General features: G+C 39.6%; 3 protein-coding genes across 3 annotated transcripts in view; all 3 read left to right on the top strand.

Annotated features, from left to right (window-relative positions):
- cfap20dc (CFAP20 domain containing) overlaps positions 1-7535 on the top strand; it is a 33811-nt gene extending 26276 nt beyond the window's left edge. The window contains exons 16-18 of the mRNA XM_069678552.1: positions 1117-1178; positions 6495-6589; positions 7417-7535. Coding sequence (XP_069534653.1) covers positions 1117-1178; positions 6495-6589; positions 7417-7535 — 276 coding nt within the window. The remainder of the gene's footprint in view (positions 1-1116; positions 1179-6494; positions 6590-7416) is intronic.
- A 10221-nt stretch (positions 7536-17756) lies between these two features.
- Positions 17757-20215, top strand: LOC138606421 (protein FAM3C). The gene is made up of 9 exons (XM_069678889.1): positions 17757-17883; positions 17977-18075; positions 18167-18208; positions 18295-18406; positions 18494-18552; positions 18799-18849; positions 18966-19050; positions 19136-19262; positions 19372-20215. Exons 1-9 carry the CDS (start codon positions 17871-17873, stop codon positions 19495-19497), a joined length of 714 nt encoding a protein of 237 aa, XP_069534990.1. The 5' UTR covers positions 17757-17870; the 3' UTR covers positions 19498-20215.
- Positions 20216-21059: 844 nt separating this feature from the next.
- Positions 21060-25670, top strand: LOC138606091 (protein FAM107B). The gene is made up of 5 exons (XM_069678549.1): positions 21060-21083; positions 22232-22280; positions 24846-25026; positions 25116-25272; positions 25566-25670. The coding sequence occupies exons 1-5, from the start codon at positions 21060-21062 to the stop codon at positions 25668-25670; spliced, it is 516 nt and encodes a 171-aa protein (XP_069534650.1).
- The last annotated feature ends 1079 nt before the right edge of the window (positions 25671-26749 follow it).

The raw sequence follows: 26749 nt of genomic DNA, 5'->3' as shown, positions 1-26749 counted from the left end.
AGAGAGGCTAACACACTTGTGTTTCTTGCAGCTGAATATTAATACATATTGAAATGAAACCGTTCTAATCTTCCAGCTCAGTTAAAAGTCTCTTCACAAGGCCAACAAAGAATTTAGCCGCAAGTGTTTTAAAAGGCCGAATCACAAATACAACCCAGATTCCATCTTTTGTTACCCTTTAATTGTCGGAGTACATCTACATTTCTGACAGATTATACATTTTAAGGATCCATTTATCTTTGTTTGTTCACCCATGTTTTTTGTGTCTCCCTTTTTTTTCTGTTTTTCTCTTGTTTGCCAGAAAGGCAAAAAAAAAATATTTTTCTCTGCACAAATATTTCCATAAACTCTGAAAGCCTTAAGCCCAATTTGTTGGGCAAGTTGTGCTAAAGTTTGTGAAAGTTTTCTCTAGCTCGAGCTTGGTCGGCATTGCTGTTGAAGTAGATTCTGATGAGGCATTGTATGTGAAATTTGCCAACTGAGTTGATGTTCTGGGCAGTAGTTCCTCCACAAAGACATGTTTCTCCTCAGCCTGCTTTTAAAGCAAAGCAGCAGTTAGGGCATAAATTATTGAGTTGCATGATGATTTAGTTGGCTTCTCTGGCTAAGCTGCAGTTAATGTATTCGTAGATAAGTCCCAAGATAGACATATAGGAATAGGAAAATATTATGTCTTTGTGTCCACGGTTGCGACACATATTCCAATGGTGATAAAATCCAAGTACATTGCAACAATTGCCCTACACATTATAGAATTTGCCGTGTGCATAACAGTCACAAAATGGCCTGTGACAGTTTCTCTGTCAAGACATGCACAATTTCTCTTGAGGCAACCATTATGTCAAGCAATGGAGCTTAACTTTTTTTGTTTTAAATTGTTTTAATTTTATTAAAATTGTTCGAAATAAAGGAGAGAAAAAAAAGAAATAAAATAAAAGCAGTCTGATGGTGGATACGATGGCCTTTATTACTGAGCTTTATTGAATATAATAGTCACATTAAACCTACATTTAACTTAATGGAGATAACTAAATATGTATAATTAGTTGCTTCTTAGATCATAAATATTTGCTGACATCTCTGACCTGTTATTTTTTCTCCTTGTTACTGATCCAGCCGGCTAATCAGGGTCACCATTATCAGAAGGAAATGAACCCCCTCCTGCAATCAAACCCCAGGTAAGTGAGCTCGCGTCACAGACATTTGTCGCAAATTTCTACATTCATTAACAAAAAATAAGCTAGCAGTAGACAAGGTAGCTAATTCACACTTTTAACTGTTATGGCTCATTATTCACTGATTTGATAAATACTTTATTGATCCTTTACAGAAAAATTACACTGTCACAGCAGCTTACTAAACATAAAAATACCAGAAATCAGTGTATAAACCAAACTTCAACTTACAAATGACACAGTAAAAGAAAAATAAGGAATGTAATAAAAATATAAAGTGTACAAATATCAATATAAATAAATATATATAGTGCATAAATGTATGTACAAATGTATGCATAATATAAGTGTATGCAACTGAACATGAGTATTTATAACTTGGCAGCCAACAGAAAGGACTTCCTATATCGTTCAGTCCTGCATCTCAGTGTAACCTCAGTGATTGGCACAATATGACTCAGTAGCCAACACTCATCAGTTTTACCTGGTAAAACTACCATCGAGGAGGACACTGTTCCTTGTCAGTGGCAGTCATCTTTGTTCTTTACAAAAAGGTCTCAATTGCTCCTCCCCATATTTGGGGATTAACCTGACCTGAATCAGGCCGTATACAAATGTCTGATATGAAGCAGAGTTTGTAGATTGGTCTGATTCCCAGGCTACAAACTGCAGCGGGGTTAGCGTAGAGTTCTGAAATATCACGCTGTTAGTAACCAGGTCTTGGCAAGTAGAGGTGATAATAGTTGAGAAAACGTAAGCCACACTGATTTGTTTCATGTCTTGCCTCAAAAAAAAAATGTCCTTATGTTGCCCATATTTGAATTTGGCTGCATGTACATGAAAGCCTTCCTCAATCAGATGGTAACGAGTGACTGCAGAATTAAGGCTAAATGTCAACTGTCAGATAGAGATGCAGACGGGGGCTTATCTTCCTCACTGATGAGTAAAAATAAATTGAGTGTGCGCCAGGTACTGTAGCTTTCTTTCCCTTAACTGCTGTTGGCATTTTTTTTTATTTAGAGCTGTGCTTGTAAGACTTTTTTTTCTTTTTCACAGAACTTTTTATATACAAGATGATTAATGTTAGAGAACAGCATCAGTTAGACTCAACATTTAGCCCTGACTTTCAGCAGCCATACAAGGTGAAATCAATCATTGATGAAGTCAGGGGCCGACTGCTGCACGGTGGGAGCTTCGTCGGTTCATAATGCACAGCAGCTACGAGACACGTTCCACCTTGTTTCACCTGCCTACGGGTTTAAACCAGAGTAAAGTTAAAGCTCTTACCTCAAAAGGAAACACATTGATGAATGGGCATACATTACTGGAGGAGACAGAATGACTTTTTATTGGGGAAAGTGTATCCAAGATCAACTTCAGGCATACACAACACTTAGATTTATGCAGCCACAAAAACAAGAAAACCACCAAGTGAAATGAAAGAAAGTGAATACATCATAAAAAAAAACTTTGTAGTTTTCATGGCAAAATATAAAGTCAGTCAGATCAGATTTTTATGATGTATCTAACTGGGAAAGCAGCTCAAAAATTAACAATGGGAGCACTTTATAGTATAAAATACAATCTCACTGACTGAATAATGTGCTGTATCTAAGGCTGACTTATATGCACTGTATATATCTAACTCAAGACCCCACGATAGCAGTAAATGAATGGATCCCGTAGTTCCCCCTCGGAGGGTTCTGGCTCCCCTTTAACGCCCGACTGCTCGCTAATACAGAGCCCTGTCTCTGCGCATCTCCATCTCTTTGTGCGTGTACACAACCACGCTGCGTGTTACAAAACAAGACAAAGGGCTTGCATCATAGTTCCGCTCCCCAAATTATGCAACCACCTCCTCTCTTACATGTCTGATTTATTGATGAAAAGCAAAGTATCCCACTGTGAACATGTGTTAACTCCAATTTATTGAAATATTGTGCTTGTAGTTTTGTTTAAAAGCGATTATAAAAGGGTTAATTTCTTACATTTGATGCGCAGTGGAGGCAGGGGGAACACACTGCATTTTTTTTGTGGTCATATTTCATGTTTAGGGGCGGTTTAAATATCCACTGAGGTAATGCAGTTTGATTGAAGGTCCTCTGAAATGAATATTACTCGTGACAGTCACCTCAAACAAACCCCCTAACTCGTCTCACACGATACTACAGCATGCACAGCTGTACTACTGAAATTAGACTTCCAAGCAAGCCTTGATTTACATATTGAAGAGCAGCTGCACAGGATTTGTAGTTGTTTTCTCTCCTTTTCTTCCAGGCGCTGCATTCTGAGACACCCATACACTGAATTCTATCATGCTATGTTTTTTTTTTTCTCCACCGCCCTGGCATCACTGCGAGGCTTCCTCGCCGTCGAGAGCTACAGTTTTCTTGACAGCTAAAATGCTCTTGTTGCTGTGCTTAATGTTGCCAGGGCTTCTTCGTGCATTTTTAACATGTTCCTTTGCGTGTGTGATACTTCTGTGTGCCTTTGGCTGGCAAAGCGAATGTGAAACCGCAAATCAGGCTGTCAGAGAAACCCGGAGTAGCAATTCAATTGTTTTACAATAAAGACGACTGCGAAATTCACCAAAATTGCCGGGGTGTCAGACAAACAGAGTCGCCTTGATACGGTTTCATTTGGAGATATTTGGAAAGCTTAATTTCAATATACTTCAGCGCGGTGCAAAAACAGTGTACTCGCTCAAATTAAATCAAACTAATTCAGCCTCTTCATCACAGGTTTGTCTGTATCTGCATTATAATGACTTTAGAATGAAATCACTCTTACCAAGTCCCACTTAACAATCTGAAGTCCAATTTGGAGCTCTGTAGCCGAGGCCTTTGTCCTCCAAAATTGCTTCCATTAACTTTTTTACTGCGCACTTGCTTATCACGTAGTCAGAGTGGTGTTAGAGAAGGCTAAATGCCTTTGTTAGAAAGAAAAATCAGAGCCTCAATACAGATAACGAACTTGAACACTTTAGAGGCATAAGGCTAGAAATGAATAAACTTCTAATTAATGCTAAACACCTGGGATGATCTGATAAAAAAGAATCGGCCGTTTGAAAGATTTTCACTTTGCTCTCTTTATTTTCACAGTGATGAATTTAATCTGTAGTAACCATAGTGCCTTAAAGACGGGGTATTATGTTGTTTCACATTTAAAGGCATATATAATTTTACAATGCTGCATGTCCATACGGAACGTGGGTTAAGTTTCAAATCTGTAGCTAAAACTATGTTGGAGTAATCCCCAGGCTTCTCAGCTCAGTCTGCAGGCTGCTGTGAATGACAGCTTTTACACAGTTTTCTCTACACGCTGCACTTTGTGATGTAACAAAGGGTAGCCTCAGAAGAAAGTGGGCTTGTAGGGGCGGGGTTTCTTAAAGGGAAAGAGCTGACTGAGTCGTTTCAGGCAGAGGCTGAGTGAGGGCCTGCACAGAGCACCAGTGTGAGAGAAATGATGAGTAAATTATGCTAAGCTACTCCACAGGTATCACAGAGTGAAATATGAAGTTTGAAATGAGCATAATACCCCCCTTTAATATTAACATTTTGACCTATTTCAGCTGTTATTCAATTAAAAGCTGTTTAATTTATATTTCTAATTCAGAAAGGTGTTGGCATGTTTGATATTCTTACTTCACTGGTGCATTTATTTTATAACCCCTGTTACACTGCCAGTTCAGGGTGGGATTATTGCGCCTCTGTTAGGCCTCATCTTCAATGTGAAACGCACAGAGGCAGAATGGTGGGGCGAAGTCATTCCGCCTCTGAGGCTCCTGAGCATCAGGTAGTAACAGAGGCGTAACAGAGCCGAAACGGCATCAGTGGAAACGGCGAGCCGGCAGGACGGAACAGCTCCGTGTGTATATGCTTTTTGTTTACATGGTGCGCGCCTTTTTGCTTCTGAAAGGCACACAGGGGCAGCTTTATGCCAGTGTTGCTTGGTTCAATGTAAAAAAAGGCAGGTGTTTCATTACGGTGCTGTGATGGAACTGCAATGTAGAAAGGGCTATCATGTTTTCTGGTAATTTAACAAATGATTAGTCCATATGAAATAACCACATGCTAAAGCATATTTTTGGATAATCCTCAGTGAATTAAATACTTGACAAAAAAAAAAGTGTTTCCGTTTTCAAGTCCTTTTCTGCACGTTAATGTCCATGTTAATAAACAGCGCCTCCCTCTATGGTTCGCTCCAGGTACACTCCCACGTGCAAGGATCGGAACGTGAAGCGTTGTCGTAAAGCAGTTCAGCAGTTTTGAGACATCACGATGGAGACGATATAGAAAAACACAAACGATAGACATTTTCATATTGTTTTAATGTTATATATTGTCATATTCAACAGCGCTGAAGGGCTTATGATAGCACATCACTAAAAAAGATATACTTACATCTTTTAGTAATAACTAATATTTATAAAGAAGATTCATTGTTACTCTTTCACATCCTCTAAAATAGTACTCAGAGAAGTTAATTAGAGAAGCTACTAGAATTGTGAATGTTTTGAATGAGGCCTGCTTAACATGTGGGGATATTTTAAAGAGCAGTCGTGCCTTTTAAGCATCCTATACAACGCTTAGCAAATGCACTTTCTAGAGATCCTGACATCGAAAATCATTGTGTTCCTTGATGTTCAGATGGATAGCTCTTAAATGAATGTTTAAATCACCGGCTGTCTGCTGAATGATGCACAGAAGAAGATTAGAGTTCCTCATTAAATATGCTATGATGTGCTCTGATGTTATGTCCAAAGGCAAAAGATGTAAATGGATAATTGCAATCATGCGACTAATGTATCGCCTGAAATGAAATCTGCTTCACAAATGAATCTTGCAGTGATCCAAGTAATAATTCATCTTCATTTCTCTGCGTCTCATCTGCGGCTCCATACTCCAAGAGCAGTGTTTGACTTTGCTTGAGAGTGATTGATGTACGGCTGAAGCTTCTGCGCTCGTCCGCCTGGAAAGATAAACTCATTTAGGAGTGAAAGGAAGTCCTGCTTTCACAAGCACCGACAAGGTTAAGACCTCTACTCCGGGCCAGAGCGTGGACACTTGGAAGTCACAGCTTGACTCAGAATCTAATAAACGATCCTTCAGGTAGAAGTGCGAGGCGGAGAGGCTAAGTGTACGGCAGAATTGGCTCAAGGACGATGGAAGCTTAGATGGGCTTCTGAGAGCACACAGTGATGGGACCTTATTGTTAAAATGTCATATAGAGGCAATTTGATGTGCGGGGTACGGTAGTGGGATGGTGAGTGTAATGGCATGTGTTGTCATGACTGTGTCTTTATGGTCCTCGCCCTAGGGAGTGGATGGATGTGCTCAGCCCTCCTATTATGCCTCCCGGCCTGCAGAGAAGGTCAGTCGACACGAGGAACAATCGAGGAAACTCAAGCGCAGGTACAGTACCCTTAATTTCAGTTTTTCCCCTCAGCCAGCAAACAATACAATGCTTAACACTGACCACACTAATTGTGCAAATGCAGAGAACCAAAGGAAACATTCACTGGTGTCAAAGCTTACATTCTCCCACCAAAAGTCTGCACTCAGCATGGAGGGAAAGCATGTGAAACGGTATCTAATTAAGGGTGAAAACCCATGAGAGCGGAGCTCTCTGTCCTCCACATAACTCCATAGGTCAAAAGAGACAGGCTCATTACAGGTCTGTACCCCCCAGACACGTCGACAAGGTTAATTGACGAAACCTTTGCAGTTTACAACATCATTTTTAAACCTCTCACACAATGTGTCTTATAATTAGTTTTCATTATCGTCGCCCAAGTTCTGATAAGATAAAATGTTCCTCCTGGAGCATCCCGTAACCTTTTTAAGCATTTAACTGCCTGTCAATTTAACAGCTAAATTCTCGTGCTTTAAAGTAGTGGGGATTACAGGGAATCTCTTTACAGCTTCATAATGTGGGACTGCGTCGGGGTGTCTGAGGTCTTGATTGATGAGAGAAAAAAATGGCAGCGGCAGAAAACTTTTAAATCCACCTGAGTCTGAAGGTCACTTCTCCATCCGCGCTTCTCTTTTTATTCCAGCTGCAGCTGATAGAGTCGGCTCTTGTTCACGCCTGGCGTGGCTGTGAAACATAAAAAAATTCCATCTTAACTTTTTTATCTGTGCAAACTTAATTAATTTGAGTAACTTTTGCACTGCTGTCTTTGAATGTTTTTCACAGTGTCTTCTAAGTGTTGCAGGGTGCTTTTCTCGCTTTATTACAGGAGGGGATGAGTCGCTGAATGAAGAGGAGAACGAGGAAGAGTATCTGAATCTGCTCTATGATCCTTGCCTGAACTGCTATTTCGATCCAAAGACGGGGAAGTACTATGAACTAGCTTGACTCAAAGCTCGAGAGAATCCCAATAAATAAATCAGAAGTCATTGATAGAGGATGAATAACTTTGGGATTCTTTCTTCTGGCGTAGTTCATTGATGAGAAATGAATATTCCATTCACAAAAACCTTTTGTTTTTGACCGACTATGAAGACCTTTGTTTTTCCACTTCCACTTCCAAGCAGTGTCATGTTAGTGTGGCGCTCAATAAGTCAGATACATGCTTTATGCTAGAAGTTGAGTTGTTGCTCATTCAGTGGCACATCTGATGGTAGAGAAAGTCTTTTCAGAAGTCTTGGCGAGCAAATTAATATGTAGCCTTTTGAAAGAACTTCCTGGAGCTTCTTTTGAGGTTGAAATTTAGCCCGGATTAGATTTTCTTTGTTATTTATCGTCATTTGTGTAAAAAAGGAAGCTAACACGATGTGTGTGTATATTGTTTAAATAGAATCTGATTTAAATGTGTGCATTTTAATAAAAAACAAAGCTCTTCTTGCCCTCATTAATTAACTCATTGATATGATAGGAGAAGGTGATTGATTTTGAATGATGAATGTTTCAAACATACTATGGTTCCTTGTAGATTTTTTATTTATGTTTTAGGGCCTGTAAGTGTAACCAGTTGTAACAACAGACGAGCGGCTCACAGGGATGACAGCTCCTTTCATCAGTCTTGCCAAAACACTGATCACACCTGATGAGCGGCTGATGCCAGATTGATTCATCATTTTCAGCCTGAGATGAATTGTTGCTTCACACTGATGGGTAAAAAAAAAAAAATGAAACAAAGGAAGGGAGAAGCTAATATTCATTCATCACATCGGGATTCACAGCAGTTTTAATCAAACCAAACCCATCAGTCACTGAGCGTTTAACTGACACAGGCTGCATACTGAGCCCAGGTCAGCCCAGGTTAATCTCTTTGTCAGGTTACTGATATATGGGACACATAATATGGGAATAAACACCTTTCAAGCTTTTTTTATGCAGTATTCAACAAACAGTAATAACTTATAAACAGATTTAGAGCAGAAGATCTAGAGCATCGCAAACGACATGACAGTTATAGCCTATTTTATATATATTTGATTATACTTAGATGACACCAAAAACTACAGATTTCTAACCGTTCTGTCGTGTTCGTTTCTCCCCCCTTACTTTGATGTTCCCGATCAAATCTGACAGGTCTGTTTTAACTGCTCTTACATTCACACAAAAACCATTAATCATCACCAAACACCTTTTTAGGCTGTAAACAATGTCTCAGATTAGTGGTTGCCCCAATAAATGCAGTGAATATACAAAGAATAGACACTGAAAATGTGTTCCAAAATCCATCGATGTTGTCTTCCATTTCTGAGACATCCTCCTCTATCTCTGGTTCAACTTCAATCTCCTCTTCATTTGGTTCAAAAAAATCGGTCCAGTTGTTCAATCTGAAATGTGTTGTTCATGAGGGAGATGTGTGGGTATGTATGGGGATGTTTTCCATCTGATGGATGAACATAATTTAGTGTTACCCATTCATTTCCTATATGGCGGTCATTTTTGTCCGGAAACACCACAGGTGTTACAAAGTTGACTAAACCACTGAAATATCAATGAAAATGGTCATCAGCAATTTTATATGTTCAAATACGGCTGTGGCTCAGTGGTAGACTCAGTCGTCTTTCAATGGGAAGGTCTGAGGTTCGATCCCCAGCTCCCTCGGGCTACATGTCGAAGTGTCCTTGGGCAAGACACTGGTATGAATGTGATATCTGATTGACTGCTGGGCACTTTACCTATCAGCCTCTGCCATGAGTGTATAAATGTGTGTGAATGTGATATGTAGTGTAAAAGCAGCTTCGAGTGGTCACAAAGACTAGAAAAGCTCTATATAAGCACAGTCCATTTACCATTTACCAAATGCCTAGTGTGGTGGATATCATAAGACCTTGAGGCAATCAAATTTAAAACACAGTATTTATGATAAAGCGGTAAAGCGGTCGGATTTGACCCGAACACGACAGGAGGGTTAAAACGTGATTATAATGACTACAAGATGCCCTATACTGTGATGTGTGATTAACTTTTAAAAGCGTATATTTTGGCCAAAAAGACACTCAAATAATTTGATACAATAACAATGGCTGCTTTTCTGAACAAATGGTCAAACTACAGCATTTTATCACAGACAAAATAGTGCTTTATGGCCATAGTAAGTTCCGTTTTAAATATTACGAGTCCGAATACGGTTATAAATATGCCCCTTCATAAGACCACGTGATACACCACTAAATATCACATGACGTTTTCTGAAAGGGGGCGTGGAAATGCTGCTTTTCGCAATCGCAACAGGTGAGAGCCACCAGGAAGTTGATGTTTCCCCAAGTGCGGTTACAGTCAGACGGAGGAAATATGTAAATAATTAGAAATTTCCCCACTAATTCGGGGTGTAACTTTAATTAAAGAGGGAAATAATGTACTTCGTGTTGTCGTTCCAAAGTGAAAGTAGGTTAACCAGGCTCTGAGGGTTACAACGATGTCAGCACAACAGGTAAATATGTAAACATATGGTACGAAGATCCATTTCACTCCTGATGATATTGTCGCGCATTTGCAGACGTAATCTTGAACATACAAACACGCCACTGTTATGATCAGAGTAATGTTATGTAACTGTGTCGATTATGTTAAACGTGAACCTGTTGAAACTTGTTGACACGATATGTGGAAGTAGAAAGACAGGGCTGTTTTCGGTATTTGCTTCTTGAGAGAATCCTACACACGGTTACATCATATGATGGGATTGTTAAGATTGATGTAGTTTGCCTTCAAAGCATCACATCTACTTCAGAGGGAAAATGTTCAAACATTTTCACATTAAATACACTTGATGTTACTCGGCTCTGTCATCTATTTATAGCACAATACTAACAAGTTTACAGAACTAACTGGAATCAAACAGGTTCCCAAATTCACTTCCCTATGAGCAGTTAAAAAGCAGCTAAGTAAGTGGAAACATTTATAAAGATGTAATGTAAAGTGTAGCTGACTTTAGTATGTCACTGCATTTGCTTGTCAAATGTATAGGAAGCCTAAATCTTCACTTACCGGGCATTTAAAGATACCTTTTAATTGCAGAACTCTTTGTAATTCCTCCCCTCACAACAAGTATTATAATGAGTTGACCCAGACTAAGACATAAGAAGGGGAGATTCTGCATGTAAAAATTAGCGCTCAAAACGTGCCTATTTAATCATTTTGTCCACATTTCCTGAAAATTTGGACAAATTTGAACATTAGCATAAAGAAAAGTTCATTTTTCCAAATCCCAGGTTGCTCAATCAAAGGCTAACTAATGTTGAATGTTATCCGTGTAGAGATTTAACCTTTGTCACTGCAGTCAAATCTAATCACAGTGCCATTGTTTTCCATATCTGACACCTCCTCACCTGTGTGATGAATTGTCCCTTTTGGATTTTCATTTTTTTATTTGGCCGCCCTCCATGTGAGTCCTAATTATCACTTCAAACAGTCTGGCCCTAACATTACCTGTGATCTTATGCACAGCTCTGACTTTAAAGATATAGTCCGGTGATCAGTCTTTGTCAGGAATGCATCAATTCCCCTGCTTGGCCCAATGATTCACCCCCCTGCTGTTCAGCTTTCCGGTCGTGATCCATAACACACCGCTGTTCAGCTGTCATATCCCCCGTCCGTATTTCCTTTTTATCTGAGCCACACATCATGAACCGAGCCGTTAGCTTTATGGGCTCTTTAACTACCCCACTGTTAGATCTTATTGGATTCATTTGTCTTTTTAGGCCGGGTTAAGGCTTCACCCCGGGATTATTGCATCCGTGCTCTTCGTCTCCGTGGCAGCGATTGTTGCTGCTGTATTGATCATCCGAAAATACTGCTTCCCGGTCAAGTAAGCAAGCATTATTAATGAGCCTTAATGAGTTTATTTAAAAGTCCTTGTGCTGTAAAAACACCGCCCACTACCCTCTGTGTCGCTTCTGTTTTTTTTCAGCAATGCGACGTACAGATACTCAGTGCTCAGGCGCATGGAGGAGCAGGGTTCAGCAGTGACAGAAGGCGACAGGGGGCCCGGCACAGTGGGAGAGGAGTCAGACGAGGTCAGTGCATCATGGCTTCCCTGATTGTAGCTTTCACTGTCATCCGTCCCACAGAACAAGTCGACACAGCTGTAACCTTCCTCATCACTTCACATGTCATTTGTAACTTCCTTTTTTTTCTCCCTGTGACAGGATCTGCTGGAATAAATCTCAGGCCGGGACGCTGCTCGAGCGACTGAAGAGGAGAGGATGGATTGTGTGGTTTAAGGCTGCAAGTAATAATTATTTCCATTATTGATTAATTTTTTTGGAACATTATTTTGATTAATCGATCCACACAACGTAGCTTACACACGACGACACAGTATAAGCAACACGTTCTGGAAGCTGAAGCATCACATTCTTTCCAATTTTGCCTTTAAAAATCACCTAATGATTATTCAACTATCAAAAGATGAACTGAATAATTCACTATGTTTCTTAATCTGTTATATATAACTAGCCCTCATGGTTTAACCAGCTCCTTAAAAGCATCATTTTCACACATCAAGGTCTCACACAGCCTGTGAAAACATTTGTCTTTCCTCTGTGGAAGTGGAGGAGCTTCTTAAGCCTGACATTGTAACCCTGATGTAACTGTGATCCAGACCTTTTCCGTTTTCCGTTAAAGATACTCGCTAAAAAAGAGTCCTCTCACTGTCGAGCTGTCAAAAATCCCAGATGTGAGAGAAGAGGAGTTGATTAAGATGTTGAAATGCTGCGCTCACAGCATCCTTTGCCTTTGTTTTCACATCTCAGGCTACATACGTGCTACTCGCTGAACCCTCTGATATGTGGCGGTTGTGCCTGCAGGCACTGTTCAGGGCTGAAGGAACAGGGTGAACTCGCCTTGCATGTTTTTTGGGTAAAAATAAAAACATTTAATCTTTCCTTTTTGACAGTGTAAAAAAAAAGTGCTACAATTGAATTCAATTAATATTCAATGTTAGAGAAGGAAAGTAGCCTGTAAAGTGAAGATGCACACATAATATTAATCTATTAAACAATATAAGAAGAACCAAATGTGGTGTTTCAGGACGGTAAGGACATAGCATTTCTACATTGTTTATTAGAACAACATTTAAAGGGGAAAGTATAATGTGATATATGTCATATTTTTCTATTTTCACACACACATACACACAGCTGAAACCAAACCCACACTCTTCATCAAATTACTTCAGGTCAGGTGAAAGGTGCTGCACATCCCACTGAGAATCAACACTCCACTAGTCAGATTTGCAATTATTTCAGTTTGTATGAAGTGCTTCTTCTTTTAAATAGAACCTAAACATATGTGATTAATGCTGGCATGATTAAATGCTCATAATCTTGTTAAAAACATAAATCAGGGGGCGCTGGTGTAGCTCAGTTGGTAGAGCAGGCGCCCCATGTACAGAGGCTACAGTCCTCGACGCACTGATCGCAGGTTCGACTCCTGGCCTGCCGATCATTTGGTGCATGTCACCCCCCCACTCTCTACTCCCCACCTGTGTCTTTTTAGCTGTCTTATAAATAAAGGTAAAAAGCCAAAAATAATAATAAATAAATGGGGCGTAAAAGCTGTGGAAACAGAAGTAAAAACTTACAAAGAATACCTCAAAATAAATCAAACTCTGTATTGTAGCCTAACTGTATTTTCCTAACCACACAGTAAATGCAGCCTTCCAGAGACTGTCCACATTTAAAGTCACCCAGTATCCACCTGTATATGTCACAAAGCTCACTATCATTACCAGCAGTTATGAAATAAGCAGTTGCTACAGAGCATCACATGGAGATTTGACATTTCGAATGTTTCAAACACTCTAATAGACGTGCAGCTAAAAATAGCCGCACTAAGACTGCAGCTATCCACCAGTTGGCCAGCTCCCTTTGAAATAGATTTCCCCCTTTCATGCTAACATTAACCCACTTAAAGTAAATTTGCTGTCGAGTTCAGACTCGACTCGCTTTAATGGACTTCTAGGCTGAGCGATCCCGCATGATGTCTTTTGAAACCTACAAAGGAAACGAAGACCAGGAAGTCTACCTTTAAGTGGAAATCATTGAGTAATCATTATTGTTCAAGGATGCTGCGACATCAGCTGATGGATACGTTTTCTCTTTTGATTGGTGTTGCTAAAATCAACAGTTTAGATAACTGAAGAATCAACATCCTGTCTTTAGAGCGGCCTGTGCGTTCTGTGAGTTTAAAGTTCAAGTGTTATTACAAGTTCGCAAACATCCAAAGAAAGCCTTGTTGTTGTTACTGATGGTGTGAATGATGTTAATGATCAATTCTGTGTTATCACTGTATATTCTGGTGCTTTTATGAGCAATATGTACATGAAATCTCACCAGGCTGTGTGTGGACTGGCTGAGACTGTCCGCGCTGCATAATTTATTCTGTCTGACTCTTATCTAAAGAGCATCTCTGCCTGACTGGAACAGATTGTTTTGAACCTGTTTGAAGCTAAGTGTGTTTCATTATCTCTGTATAAGTGAAATAGCAAATTGTTCTCTAATAGGACAAAAATAAAACATCATATTTTATTCCTATAATGTAACCAGTCCTTTTGTTTCTCTTAATGCATTATGTTCAAAAGTAACACACAAGGACCCTCTGCTGGTCGGCTTTGGTATTACACTTAGGCTGTAAAATATGCTGCTATATTATAAAGCCTTTCATATGTAGCACTTTCAGCCTAAAATATTCATTACTTAAAAAAAACCAGGACACTCAAATCAGGGGCCACAGAGACGAATCAACAAAAAGACTGATAAAAACATGAGGTCAGGTTTGGGGAAAGATGGAAATGCACCCCTTGAGCGTGGCTATTATGCATCATTGCAAGAGTTTTCAGGAGTCAGACAGAGACATACTTCATGGCACTTTGTGTATCTCTGTAATAACATCTAATGATAGTAGACGCACCTTCTGTAAATATAGTTTCACTGTAATATTTAATTCATTTGGCTCTGCGCGTGATTAACAGACTTGCAGAAGCAGGCAGCTGTTCGAGAGACCCAGATATGTAGAGGCAGTTTCCTCACTAGCAATTAGCTTGTGGTAGTAGTTTGAAATTTTTTTAATAAAATATAAATAACTAGGGATGCACGATATCAGATTTTTTGCCGATATCCGATATGCCGATATTTAAGAACTCATTTAGCCGATTACCGATACCGATATTTTTTTCCCGCACACCTAATTTCATAGATCATCAACTCTCTTCTGTATTGGAATTAGCGTACAGTATAATGGTGATACTCTTATCACATTTGTTACAACGGTTGGGGTGACGGGTCTTGAGATGGTTAATCAAGTTTGTAGTGTTGAAAGACTTTGCCTTGGCTCCTCCTCGCATCACTGAAGCAGTCATTGCAAATAGCAGTTCTGCTGTCTATTTCGGACACTTTGAAAAACTTCCACACGGCCGATACCGATAACGTGCCGATAATATCGTGCATCCCTATAAATAACATGTATACTAATACACAAGTCTTTTTTTTCAGCCTAAATAATAATTGACCGTTTTCTGACTGTAAAGTATAGGCTGTTTGCACATTACTGTTTGTTTTCTACTTATACTGTATTTCCCTTGAGGACACTTAACGTCCCTTTAATTTGAATGTATTCATATACAATATATTTTGTGTGATATCTTTACACTCAGCAATGATGAGGATTCATTATTACATTATTACATGTTTGTGTTGTCCTGCCCTTTTTGACCAATTGTTTGCCTGATGAAGGTCTAGTATCGAAGCATTGCAAATAAATATTATTTATTTAAAACATTTATTCTTACATAATCTTGTTGTATTAAGTCTGATGATGAAACACACACTATACTCCACTACACATCTAAACCCTGCTGCACACCTACAGGAAATAATGGAGGCATTCTCCAGCAGCATCATCAAAACGCCAAATGAGGGAACATCTTTTAAAAGAACACGTTCGTTCCTCGAGTTCAGAGGACACTTAAATCATACAGCACTGAAGCCGCTCTGGCAGCACGGCAATTATTTAAGGCGTTTTTTTGCTTGATTTCCTGTAATTTGTCCCCCGTCTTTATACGTGTAGTTTATTTCTCCACACACAGCCGTGCAGGAGCTTTAACTCCTCACTCAGCAGTGTCCTGATGGATAAATTATGACCTTATTACGATCTGGCCTGTGTGACTTTAATAACAGTCATAACTCATTACTGCCTGTGGGGAAGTGCTATTTTTGTTTGGACAGGCAGGTGAAAGCTGGAGCTCAGCAGGGCTGATGCTTACTGACATGAGGGCTTAACTCTGCTTTAAAAGGGGATTAGCATGCCTTTCACTATTTCAACATCAGTAATGACTTATTTCTGTGTATTGGCCTATGTCGTCTTTATTGTAGTAAAACCAAGTGACTTGTTTCTTATTGTTATAGTATAGAATCATTATTTAGTATATCAGCAGTTTAACATAGTCACCTCCACAGACATCCATCAGCTATACCGCTTATCCTGTTCAGGGTCGCAATCCCAGGTGGGGTACACCCTTGACTGACCGCCTGTCAATCACAGGGCTGACAACTCACATTCACACCTACGGGCAATTGTAGAGTCACCAATGAACCTAACGAGCATGTCAATTCAATTTCAATTTTTATTTCAGTTCATTTTCAATAGACAAAACAAAATGCAAACATAGAAAATAAAAGCACCATCAAAATATTTAGTAATGAACTGAAAGGGTGTAGGTAGAAGCTTATTAACACCTACCCCTCTTACCTTACAAAATCATAATCATCACAGAAATAAGGAATGGCAGCAGCAAAGCAGATACATTAGTATTTTCATTTTTGGCCATTTACTGGCATTAACATACTTAAATTAATTTACATTTTCCAAAGTGTATTGAATAATGCAATTGTTCTTATAAAGTCCTTTGATCCTGATCAGTGTGCTGCATGTTTTAATGTTTTCAGAACAAGTATTCCACAGGTTCACCCCCCTGACTGACAGACAATGATTTTTAACGTTTGTTCTTGTCTTTAAGTTTTTCAAATAAAAATGTTCCTCTCAAATTGTATTTACTGACCCTCATTTTAAACAACCTCTGGATACTTAATGGTAATTGTCCACTTTTGGCTTCGTACATAATTTGTATCGTATGGTAATCTACTAAGTCTTTAAATTTTAATGCGTTTAGCTGGATAAATAATGGATTGGTTGGCTCACGATACGGTTTCTTGCTTAGAATTCATATGGCTCTCTTTTGCAGTAAAAAAATAGAGTTTGTATTTGTTGTATGTGTTTCCCCATACCTACACAGTAAGTCATGTATGGGACTATGAGTGAGTAGAACAGTGTGCAATGATTTCTGATTAAGGGTATATTGAGCTTTGTACAGTATTGAGATAGATTTAGACATTTTGTCTTTGACATGGTTTATGTGTGATTTCCAACTTAATTTATTGTCAATTATTACTCCTAAAGTACTCAAGTACTGTATCAATTTCCACTTCATTTACTCTAATTTTCCTGTGGGAGTTTGTTGCTCGATTTCCAAATATTATACATTTGGTCTTTGGGCTGTGGGAGGAAGCCGGAGTACCCGGAGAGAACCCACGCATGCGCGGGGGAGAACACAGAAAGGCCAACTGCATCCGGTACCATGAACCTTCTCGCTACGGCAACCACGGCACCACCCTGCACACCCACTCCACAGACAGAAAACTGATAAATGACCTGCTATTCTTAATGTGTAACACGAAGCATGTGTCTTTTCCTCTCCTCTTTGTGTCCGTCTCTCTCCAGGTATCTAGGTATGTTTGCCCAACAGTTAAACACAATGTTCTTCTGTCAAATCTGCATTGTTTTCTGCAAACAGTATCAATTACAGGTGGATACTTTCCTTATTTGACAACTTAGGAGAGGTAACTTGATCATCTAGTTCACTGCACTGTGTGTGTGTGTGTGTGTGTGTGTGTGTGTGTGTCTGTGTGTGTGTGTGTGTGTGTGAGAGAGTAATGCCACATCCTGGTTTTAATGTAGCAAAAGGGGGAGGAGGTCTGACACATTATCTTTGCATATCCAAACACCTGCTCTCACAAGGCCTGGTTGTAGGAGTCATGGAGCGTGTTCACAGATGATGTGACACCAAAGCTCTGCCATACCTACAGTATTTCTTGTTGACAGGAAATACTTGAAGTGCATTTCAAAGGCCACGGCTCTAAGCTTCAGCGACGGAAAGCTCCATGATCCGCAGCAGATATGAGAAATCGAGGTGAGACTTTACTTTATAAAAAAAAAAAAAACACAGGTAGTTTTGGTTGTTATTTGCAGATCTTCATGTGTTGTTACTTTCTGTGGTTGCAAGGTGTTTTGGAACTGGTTGGTGTTGTTGGCATTATCCTCGTGATAGCATGGGGGCTGTCCATTACACATAATGTACAGATTAGCAGCATTAAAAAACTTGGTGAGCTAATTTCTTCTTATAGCATCTTAAAAATCCACAGCTACCTCTTTTCATTTACACCTCATTGATGTCTCCTATTCTTCTGTTTCAGGGCTCAGTAACATTAAAACATTGCAGACTGAAGATGAAAAGGGTAAACTGCAAACTGTTACAGCTCATCTCAATAACATTAACTCTATGTTTGAGTGCATTTAAGCACTTTTCTATGTGCATTTTCAGAATCAAACGCGTGTAGCCCCCCCAAACCCTGCCCACCTGAAACTTATTCTTTCCATATCTGGAGCGGAGCAGCTAATGTTGTCGGACCGAAGATCTGCTTTGATGGTAAAATGTACGTGTTTAATGTGACTCCACTGGATTAACTTAAGATATAAAAATTCCCTTTGACTGAAACTCAACCTTGTTGGTATCTCAACAGTGTTATGAGTCACGTGCTGAATAATATTGGCCCGGGACTAAACGTTGTGGTAATAGATGGTAAGTGATTTTAAATACTAGTATATTGTAGGAACGTTACCTATGAGACCTATGAGTAATTTTACCTTGAAATGTACTTTATTTAAAAGATTTAAATAGTTTAAAGTTCATTATTGATCTTGGAAACAGTAGTTGATGAAGCTGCTCTAGAGCTTTTAATCACATTAAATGAGCTTCATCAATCTAAACAGGGTCACGTGATCCAAATTTGTCAGCTGTTCATAATATGCTTTTTGCCTTTCTTAGAGAAACGTGGAGTTGTGGAAAAATTTGACTTTTTAAATATGATAAACGGAAGTAAGTATTTTATATATATATATATACAGTATATATTTCCGTCCTGTTTTTAAAGTCCGTTAACTTAAATCATAAATGATGTCGCTGTCTCCCCCCTCCCAAAACTTTAACAAAAGACTCACAACAAATCCTGGAATACCTGAAAAATATACAACCTGGAAGGCTCGTTTTGGTGGCCACATATGACGACGCAATTCCGCAGTAAGTGTGAATCTTAATGATGCAACTGCGAATAGGATTTCAAGTCACGCAATGAGCCTTTTTTTCCCCTTCTATTTTGTGGCAGAATGACCAATGAAATAAGGGAGGCATTTGAGAAAATGGGAAGCACTATGATCAGCGATCTAAAAAGCAGAGACAGCTGGGTGTTTGCTGGCAAAACGGGAGCAAAAGCAGCTAGCCACCATGAGAAGGTTAGTGAGCCTGTAAATGCGCTTATATTTTTCATCAATTTTAAAATACCCTTGAAGTTTAAAAAAGAATAATGACAATACAAATGTCTTCTTCCTGCTCATTCGTCAGATTTCTGTAAATGATCCAAAAACCAACGTTTATGAAGACTGGCCGAGTATGACAAGGGTGGGCGGCTGTATCCTTAAGCCCCGAAGTGGTGAAGATGGATCTACAGAGGCTCCTAAGACGGAATAACATTTGAGGGAAGTTTCGAGACTTCTTGTAAATATTAACCCACTCAGAACAACTCTTCCTGATACTGTCTTTCTCGGTTGTCTATTACAGACTGTGGTCTGATTTCTATGTAAATGGGACACGCGGGACACTTTTGCCTGGAGAAATGTGAAGAATGTGAAGTTTAAGCATGCTCCTGAACCCTTGCCTCTTTTCATCTTCCCAACGGTGCGCAATAGTAGTTACAGTTAGCTTTAAATGCTGTTTGCTAGTCCAATACAAACCACAGGAAAACACATCATGTGAAGCCATTTTGGCTAAACGTGAATGAGATTGGAGTGGTGGAAGAAGTAGCATCTTGCTAACATTGCTAACTAGCTAACCAAATACTGTCTGAGTGGATTAAGCCAATTCAACCAGACTCCAGGAGCTGATCTGGCTAGTACAATGGCTAGCTTGCCCTTTAAAAAATGGCTTTATAAGCGAATGTTACGACGCACAATTAGTTACAGCTAGCTGGCTAACATTGACTTGCTACTCGCTAATTTATCTCAAGCAAAATACTAAATGAGTGGATATGTTAATTAGCTAGCTTGCCAAATTTAACTTATAACATTGTAGCAAATGTTGTATATTTTTGGCGAACAATTGATTACTAAACTGCACAAAGCAAATATTTGTTACTAACTATCTACATTTAGGATTGTAAAGTCATCTGAAGTTTGTCATTTTTGTGATTCTTGGCCTTATCAATAAAAGTGACAAAACTCGACTTGTGCTGTTAATATATTAAAAAATATCAAAGTAACAAATTAAAGACGATTTGACACATTGACAGATGAGACTGAATACTATGCAAATATCTGTTACTGGTGGACTTTAATATGCTGACAGTTTTGTCCCTCTGGGATAAATAAACAATATTTGTTCCGATTCCTGGAAATTGATTATCATTTATCATTTAACTGTCAAAGAAAACCAGACAGAACTTTTTCTGATCTGCAGGGCCCTGTTTTATTTCATGTGGATCAAATTTTCTTTACTTTCTGTTTTTTACTTTTAGCATTAGCACTTTTCTTTTCTTCTCTCGTTTAACCTCTCTGGGCCTTGAGCTGTTATTCAAATGAAACCGCTCGGTGTGAAAATTTCAGAGAGGAAATTTGTTTGGAATTGTGCCCTCAAACCTCGACAGTTTCACACACTGAAAATGTTTGAAAGCATTATTATTATTCAAATGTTATATCTCAGTCTAAATAGTACCTAATAACTACAGTATAGAAAAGTATAAGGTAGCATTAATTAGTGCTACTCTACTCAAGTACAGTTTAGGTATTCTACTTGACTTGTAGTAAATGTACCTCCAGCACTTTTGGCCTCTCCTCCAGCCCCGGGGTTTGTCTTCCACTTGATTGCTGCCTCTCTGGGCGCATCATCATTGACCAAACACAGTTTCCTCTCTCGGGCATTCTTGGCTGCAGGACAAGAGAGAGAGAGAGAGAGGGAGAGAAAAACCCCAAATAATTATTAAAACTTTGTCCACTGTGAGCCGAGGATGTGTCTGTGAATGCATCTCACTTGAGGACATGGGAGTCACCCATGGAAAGAAGGTAAGCTTGTAGATTTTTTATTTACTTTCTCTGTAAAACGTGTTTCTTTACTCCTGTCATGTCAACATAATCCGGCAGAAGCATCCATGTGGCAAAAATAAATTCCTCACATGTGAGTTTAAAAAGATTAAAAAGACCAGTGTTACATGTTCTGGCCTTGCTTGTGTGTCGTGATAAATCAGTCTTAATTGTGTTTTTTTATATCACATTTAATCACATTCTTTGCAGGACTTTATAGTCGCCTGTCAGTTACTGGTGCCTCTACGTTTTATTTCCTAAAGACACTGACACACGTCTTAAACCGATGGGAAAAAAAGAGCCTTTCCAGCCTTGGAGAGCGGGCCTCGGAGAGTGTTTATCCCGTCACGTCCTATTAATTCTTCTCCACACAATATCCACCGTCGGAGATTTAGCCAAACAGCATGACTCTCCCCTCATCAGGCAAACAGCAGCCAGGAGCCGAGTTGTCATTAAAATGCCTCATTTAGATTCTACTTTCTCCTCATTCTGACAATCTACTGTCATCTTGTTTAAACTTTACTTTCTTTTCGAGTTTGTGGACACATGACGTAGCTTTTCTCCGTCTGGATTTCCGAGGCTACAACAAACATTATGTAACGTGCATGGATTGATTATGTCACTTTAACTATAGATCATGTGCAAGATTTAAAGTCTGCCTTGTTTTTACATTCAAATATTACTGAAACATTTCATCAAACAACAAAAGCAAAAAGAGTCATTTGATTCAACAGTCTACTGTGAATCCCACAGGGGAGCAATTCCTGCGGAGGTTATTAATTCTGCTCAAACTCCAGCAAATAGGAGTCTCAACGGGGATCAAACCGTGTTTTGTTTGATGCCGTCATTAATGAGGTGGCAGCCCTCCACCTCAACAGTCAGGCCGCTCGCTCGCTTCACTGGACATGTGGAACTAGACACTTCATTTGACTGTCAGCATCATAATGCTGCTTTGTGTGGCTCACAGTGTTCACTGCCAATTACATGAAAGTGTGTTGTTGACCTGACTGTGAGATTTCTATGTATTTAAAGTGCTATCGAATGTTTGTTTTTTATGTTACAGACTTTTATTTTGAAAGAGAGCTGTGTATCTTAACATTACATTCTGTTTGACACTTGTCTGTTGACAGAGGGATCTCCAACATTTGCCATGTGGAAGTGGGACACCCCTGAACTCAGGTGAGGAATCTTAATTATCCGTAATGATGTTGATTCTTGCATTGCCTCCCATCCGTACTATCTTCAATCCACTGTCAACAACACCAAAGAGAAAAACACACATTGTAGATCTTATATTACAAGTTTTATTTTTATTTAAATGTGATTTAACCAGGAAAACTCTCATTGAGATTAAAAATCTGTGTCCTAGCCAAGACAGGCAGCAGCACATTTAAGTTTCAGACATAAAACATCCTTGGTCGCATAGTGGAAAGTCCTAAGTCAAAGCATCTACAACCTGAGGCATCTTCCTCCAACGCCTTCAATCTACTTGTAAAGCGACTTAAAGCGATCAGCTCCCCCCAGACCCAAATCCGCAGGAGCAGCGTACCTGAAACCCCCTTTTCTCATTTCAAGACGGAGTTTGTCTTGCCAATGGAAGCAAGTTAAGAATTGCCTTATAAATAAGCACATGCCACTGATTTAGTCTACTGGTGGACGATGAAGGCCAGTCAACTCGAGCATACAGGGAGCAATGATGAGCGAGGGCCTTAAGATGTGTAAGGAACCTCAATGCTCCACAGTATACAGTACCCAGGCATTGAGAAGGTGCATGCATATATAAAACCTCACTGTTGTCAATCAGGGGCATAAAAGAAGCAGCTACATGTGTTTTCAATACAGGAATAATGTCTTTGTTGTTCAATTATTCCTGCTTATTGTAAGGCAGCACAGTACTGACCTATATGAGCCACTGTGCTATACAAAAGGTTTATAATGGTGAAATATTATCTAATGGTGGAGGGATACTAAATACATTCAACCAGATCTATATTAAAGCACATTTTGGGGCACTTCTAGGCTACTTTACTTTATGTGAGTAGTCCGCTACATTTTGTAGGTAAATGGTAAATGGACTGCACTTATACTAAATAGCACTTCTCTAGTTTTCCGACCACTCAAAGCTGCTTTTACTCTACGTGTCACATTCACACACTGCTGGTTAAGGCCTAAGTTCCAATCTCCAACCAGATCTATGCATTTATACCCGATGGCTATGCCAAGGACACTTCCACATGTGACTGTAGCAGCCAGGAATTCGAACCCCCAACCTTCCGATTGAGAGACGACCGACTCTACCACTGAGCCACAGCCAGGGGGCAAATCCAGACTTTTTTTGGTGGCCCAACTGGGGTGCTGACTTACGCAGGGGTGGCATGAAGTATGTGTACACACACACACACACACACACACACACACACACACACACGTAAAAGAATAGCATTCAATCAACCCTTCCCTCTATGTTAATTCTTTAAGGACTCAAACAGAAGACGTGTGGTCAGAGTAACAATATTAAAGTACTAAAGGAAATGTGCCACATTGGATAGGAAAGAAAGCTACGAGCAGCCTGTTACAAGTCCCGCCTCTGACAAGGCAAACAGCCAATCCTAATTTAGGATTTTTGGGGTGGCACCAGGCCCAGGCCACCCCTGAAATCTCAGTGATTAATGAAGTAAATAAATGAGCCACATAACAACGTTAAATTGATTTAAATGGAATGTAAATAGACTGCACTTATGTGGCGCTTTTCTAGTCTTGCGATCGTTTTTACAGCATGTCACATTCACCCTTTCACACACACATTCACACACTTAGAGAGGCTGCTACGTAAAGTGCCCAACTGTAAATCAGTACTAGTCACACACAGCGATGGCTATGCCAACTGGAGCAATTTGGGTTGTTTTAATTTGATACTGTCAGCTTTTTGCACGCACTAATATCCTGCACATCTGTACAGTTTTTAATCACACCTGTTTTACATATTTTGTATTATACATATTGGTTTTTTTTAGATTTTTATTCTAAATGCCAATTTTTTTATCAATTCAATTTAAGTCTTTTACTTACCTGATTCTGATTCTTTCCCAAGGCTGCACTGACATGTACAATGTATAGCAGTCAGAGATCGAACCCTCAACCTTCCGATTAAGAGACGACCCACTCTGCCACTGAGCCACAGCTGCCCGACATTACATGAACGTATTAATTAAATGTATTATAACGCTCTTACTTTTGTACTGTTGAAAAATGCTGCTTCAGCATGACTTCAGCAGTATATAGTATTTCTGTTGGTCAATGTAAATGTGGCGTTTTCTTTCTTGTCCGTGTCACTTAAAGCTGCAGTGGTTGTTTGTAACTTAAATGTTCCATGAGGAGTTTTAACTGGTTATGAAACAGACTGAAATGAATACTAGTGCCTCTATATGACCTTGCAAAGCAAACCAGAACATCAGGAAGATGATGACCTGACGCGACTTTGTAAACTGTGTCCAAGGAAAAGATAAATATTGACTGTTTGACTTTTAGCAGACAACAGGATGAGGTCTGTCATCATAGGCCACAACTTAGGCATACATAGACAGGATCAGCAAAGAGATAGGACGCACCAACAAGGGTCACCAAGTTCGCCACAAACTGTTCCTCGCAGTAGCTCTTAACGTAACCAGCTGTACCGACCTTTAAACATGATGTATCGCAAAGAAAAGCTGTACACAAAACATATATTTGTGCTTTTCTCCACAGCCTCAGAAATGCAGACACACCACACCGAACAGCGTGACCTGTGCTCAGACTTTCAGGCTCCTCTCCTACAGAGTGAGGAGGAGAGCAGTAATCTCATCAGACCCCAGAAACCTCTCAATCCTGTAACGGCCTCTAAGAGCCACAAGGAGCTCCACAAAGAACTGCGGCTGAGCCACAACAGGTCGGAGAGACTCGCAGACACGTCGTAAACACTCACACTTCAGTCTCATTGTTTGTACAGATCATAAAATCCCTCTGTGTGTCTGACAGGAGAGTGCTGCACGAGGGGAAGACTGAACTCCAGAGGGCTTTGGAGAAGAGGAAATGGGAACAGAGGATGAAGGCGAGCAGGGATCAGGAAGAGGCACAGAAGAGCGGATCACCGCTTCAGCGAGAACTGTTGAAGAGACACCAGAGGCTGGAAAAGGTTTGCATTGGACACAAAATATCTTCACATCACATCTGAATGCCATGCATCATATAAGGAAGGTTGACATTCATGGTCACTGATTACTTGGTCTTTTTGAGCTTGAGGCTGTTCTGCAGTCGGCCACTAGAGGGCAGTGTAGACATTGATATCCTGCTTATCAAATATAATTAACAGCTATGGATTGAGTGGATTTTTCAGGCCTTTAGATTTTGACAATCATAAGTAAAAATGCTGCTTGCGTTTTTTTTACAGTGGCTGCAATTTTGAGTCTGTTTTTATTTTTCCCACAGCTGGAGAGAGACAAAGAGCGACAGCAAGAGGGTCCGGAGTTCCTCCAAGTCAAAGAGAGACTGAGGAGAACTGCAGTGTTGGATGCAGGAGAAAAGGACGTGTGAGAGTTGTGATCTGAGGTTTTTTCTGTTGACGGGTTTGGAATAAGTGATGGGGTGGAGAGATTGAGCTCCACTACTGCAGCATAGGCGGCTTTTGCCTAAAACGGTCAACAAAACAAACATATATGGCAAGAGGTACGACATCATCCTGATCTGTTCTATGCTTTGATAAGTTAGAAATCAAAGTGAGCAAAGATGAATCAGTTAGACTGATTTTGATTTAGACTGCTGAGTTGTCGTTGAGCTGTGGGGTGTGATGACAGCTGTGAAGTAGCTATACGTGAGTCATTAAACACACCACATTATGTGTGTTTGTTTTTCTATTTTTTAAATGTTATTTTATGTTTACAGTATGTCTAGCTTCTGGCTCGGTCACACTCAGAACAGCCTCACAGAAGGGTTTCTTTGCGCCCAGCTAGCAGGGAACGTTCCCATAACATTGGCTAACGTTATCGACAAGTTCTCATTACGTTTGAAAGAAAACGTTTTAATCTAATATTCAAAGAACGTTTTAAGGATGTTTATCATTTCAAATAAAGTTCTTGTAAAGTTTAAACTAAGACAAAACGTTTTACCTGCAACATTCTGACGATATTTTCAGGATGTTATTGAGGCCTGGGATGTCAGAACGCCTTTTATAAAACATTTGCTCAATGTTGCATAAAAACAAAGGTAGAACATGCTGACTCCAACATCCTGAGGATCTTTTCAGGATGTTAGTACGGCCTGAACGTGATTTATAAAACGTTCCTGAAACGTGATTTATTAACAAAAGAACATTCTCACTGCAACTTTCTCCTAATATTAAAAGGCACATTCTGGGAACCAAATAAAAAACTTCTTGCTCAAAACATTCTCAGAGCGTTCTCAGAACAAAACATTTCCAGCTGGGAACACGTTACCACCGTGATGAAACATGAAGGCAAAGTAAGGACAACACTAGAGAAAGAAAACCACAGAATACTGCGTTATTTACTGCATTAAGCAGACTTCTTCTAGAAAAAAATCAACAAATAAATCTTCTTATGAGAGATTATTAGCAGTACACACACACACACCAGAAGAACCAAGCTGATATTTAT

The sequence above is a fragment of the Semicossyphus pulcher genome, unplaced genomic scaffold (genome assembly GCF_022749685.1).
Source record: "Semicossyphus pulcher isolate SPU_LCO1_2020_fin unplaced genomic scaffold, fSemPul1.0.p SCAF_3, whole genome shotgun sequence".
Classification (NCBI taxonomy): Eukaryota; Metazoa; Chordata; class Actinopteri; order Labriformes; family Labridae; genus Semicossyphus; species Semicossyphus pulcher.
The sequence above is the reverse complement of the archived record's forward strand: the minus strand, read 5'-3'. Positions and strand labels throughout refer to the sequence as shown.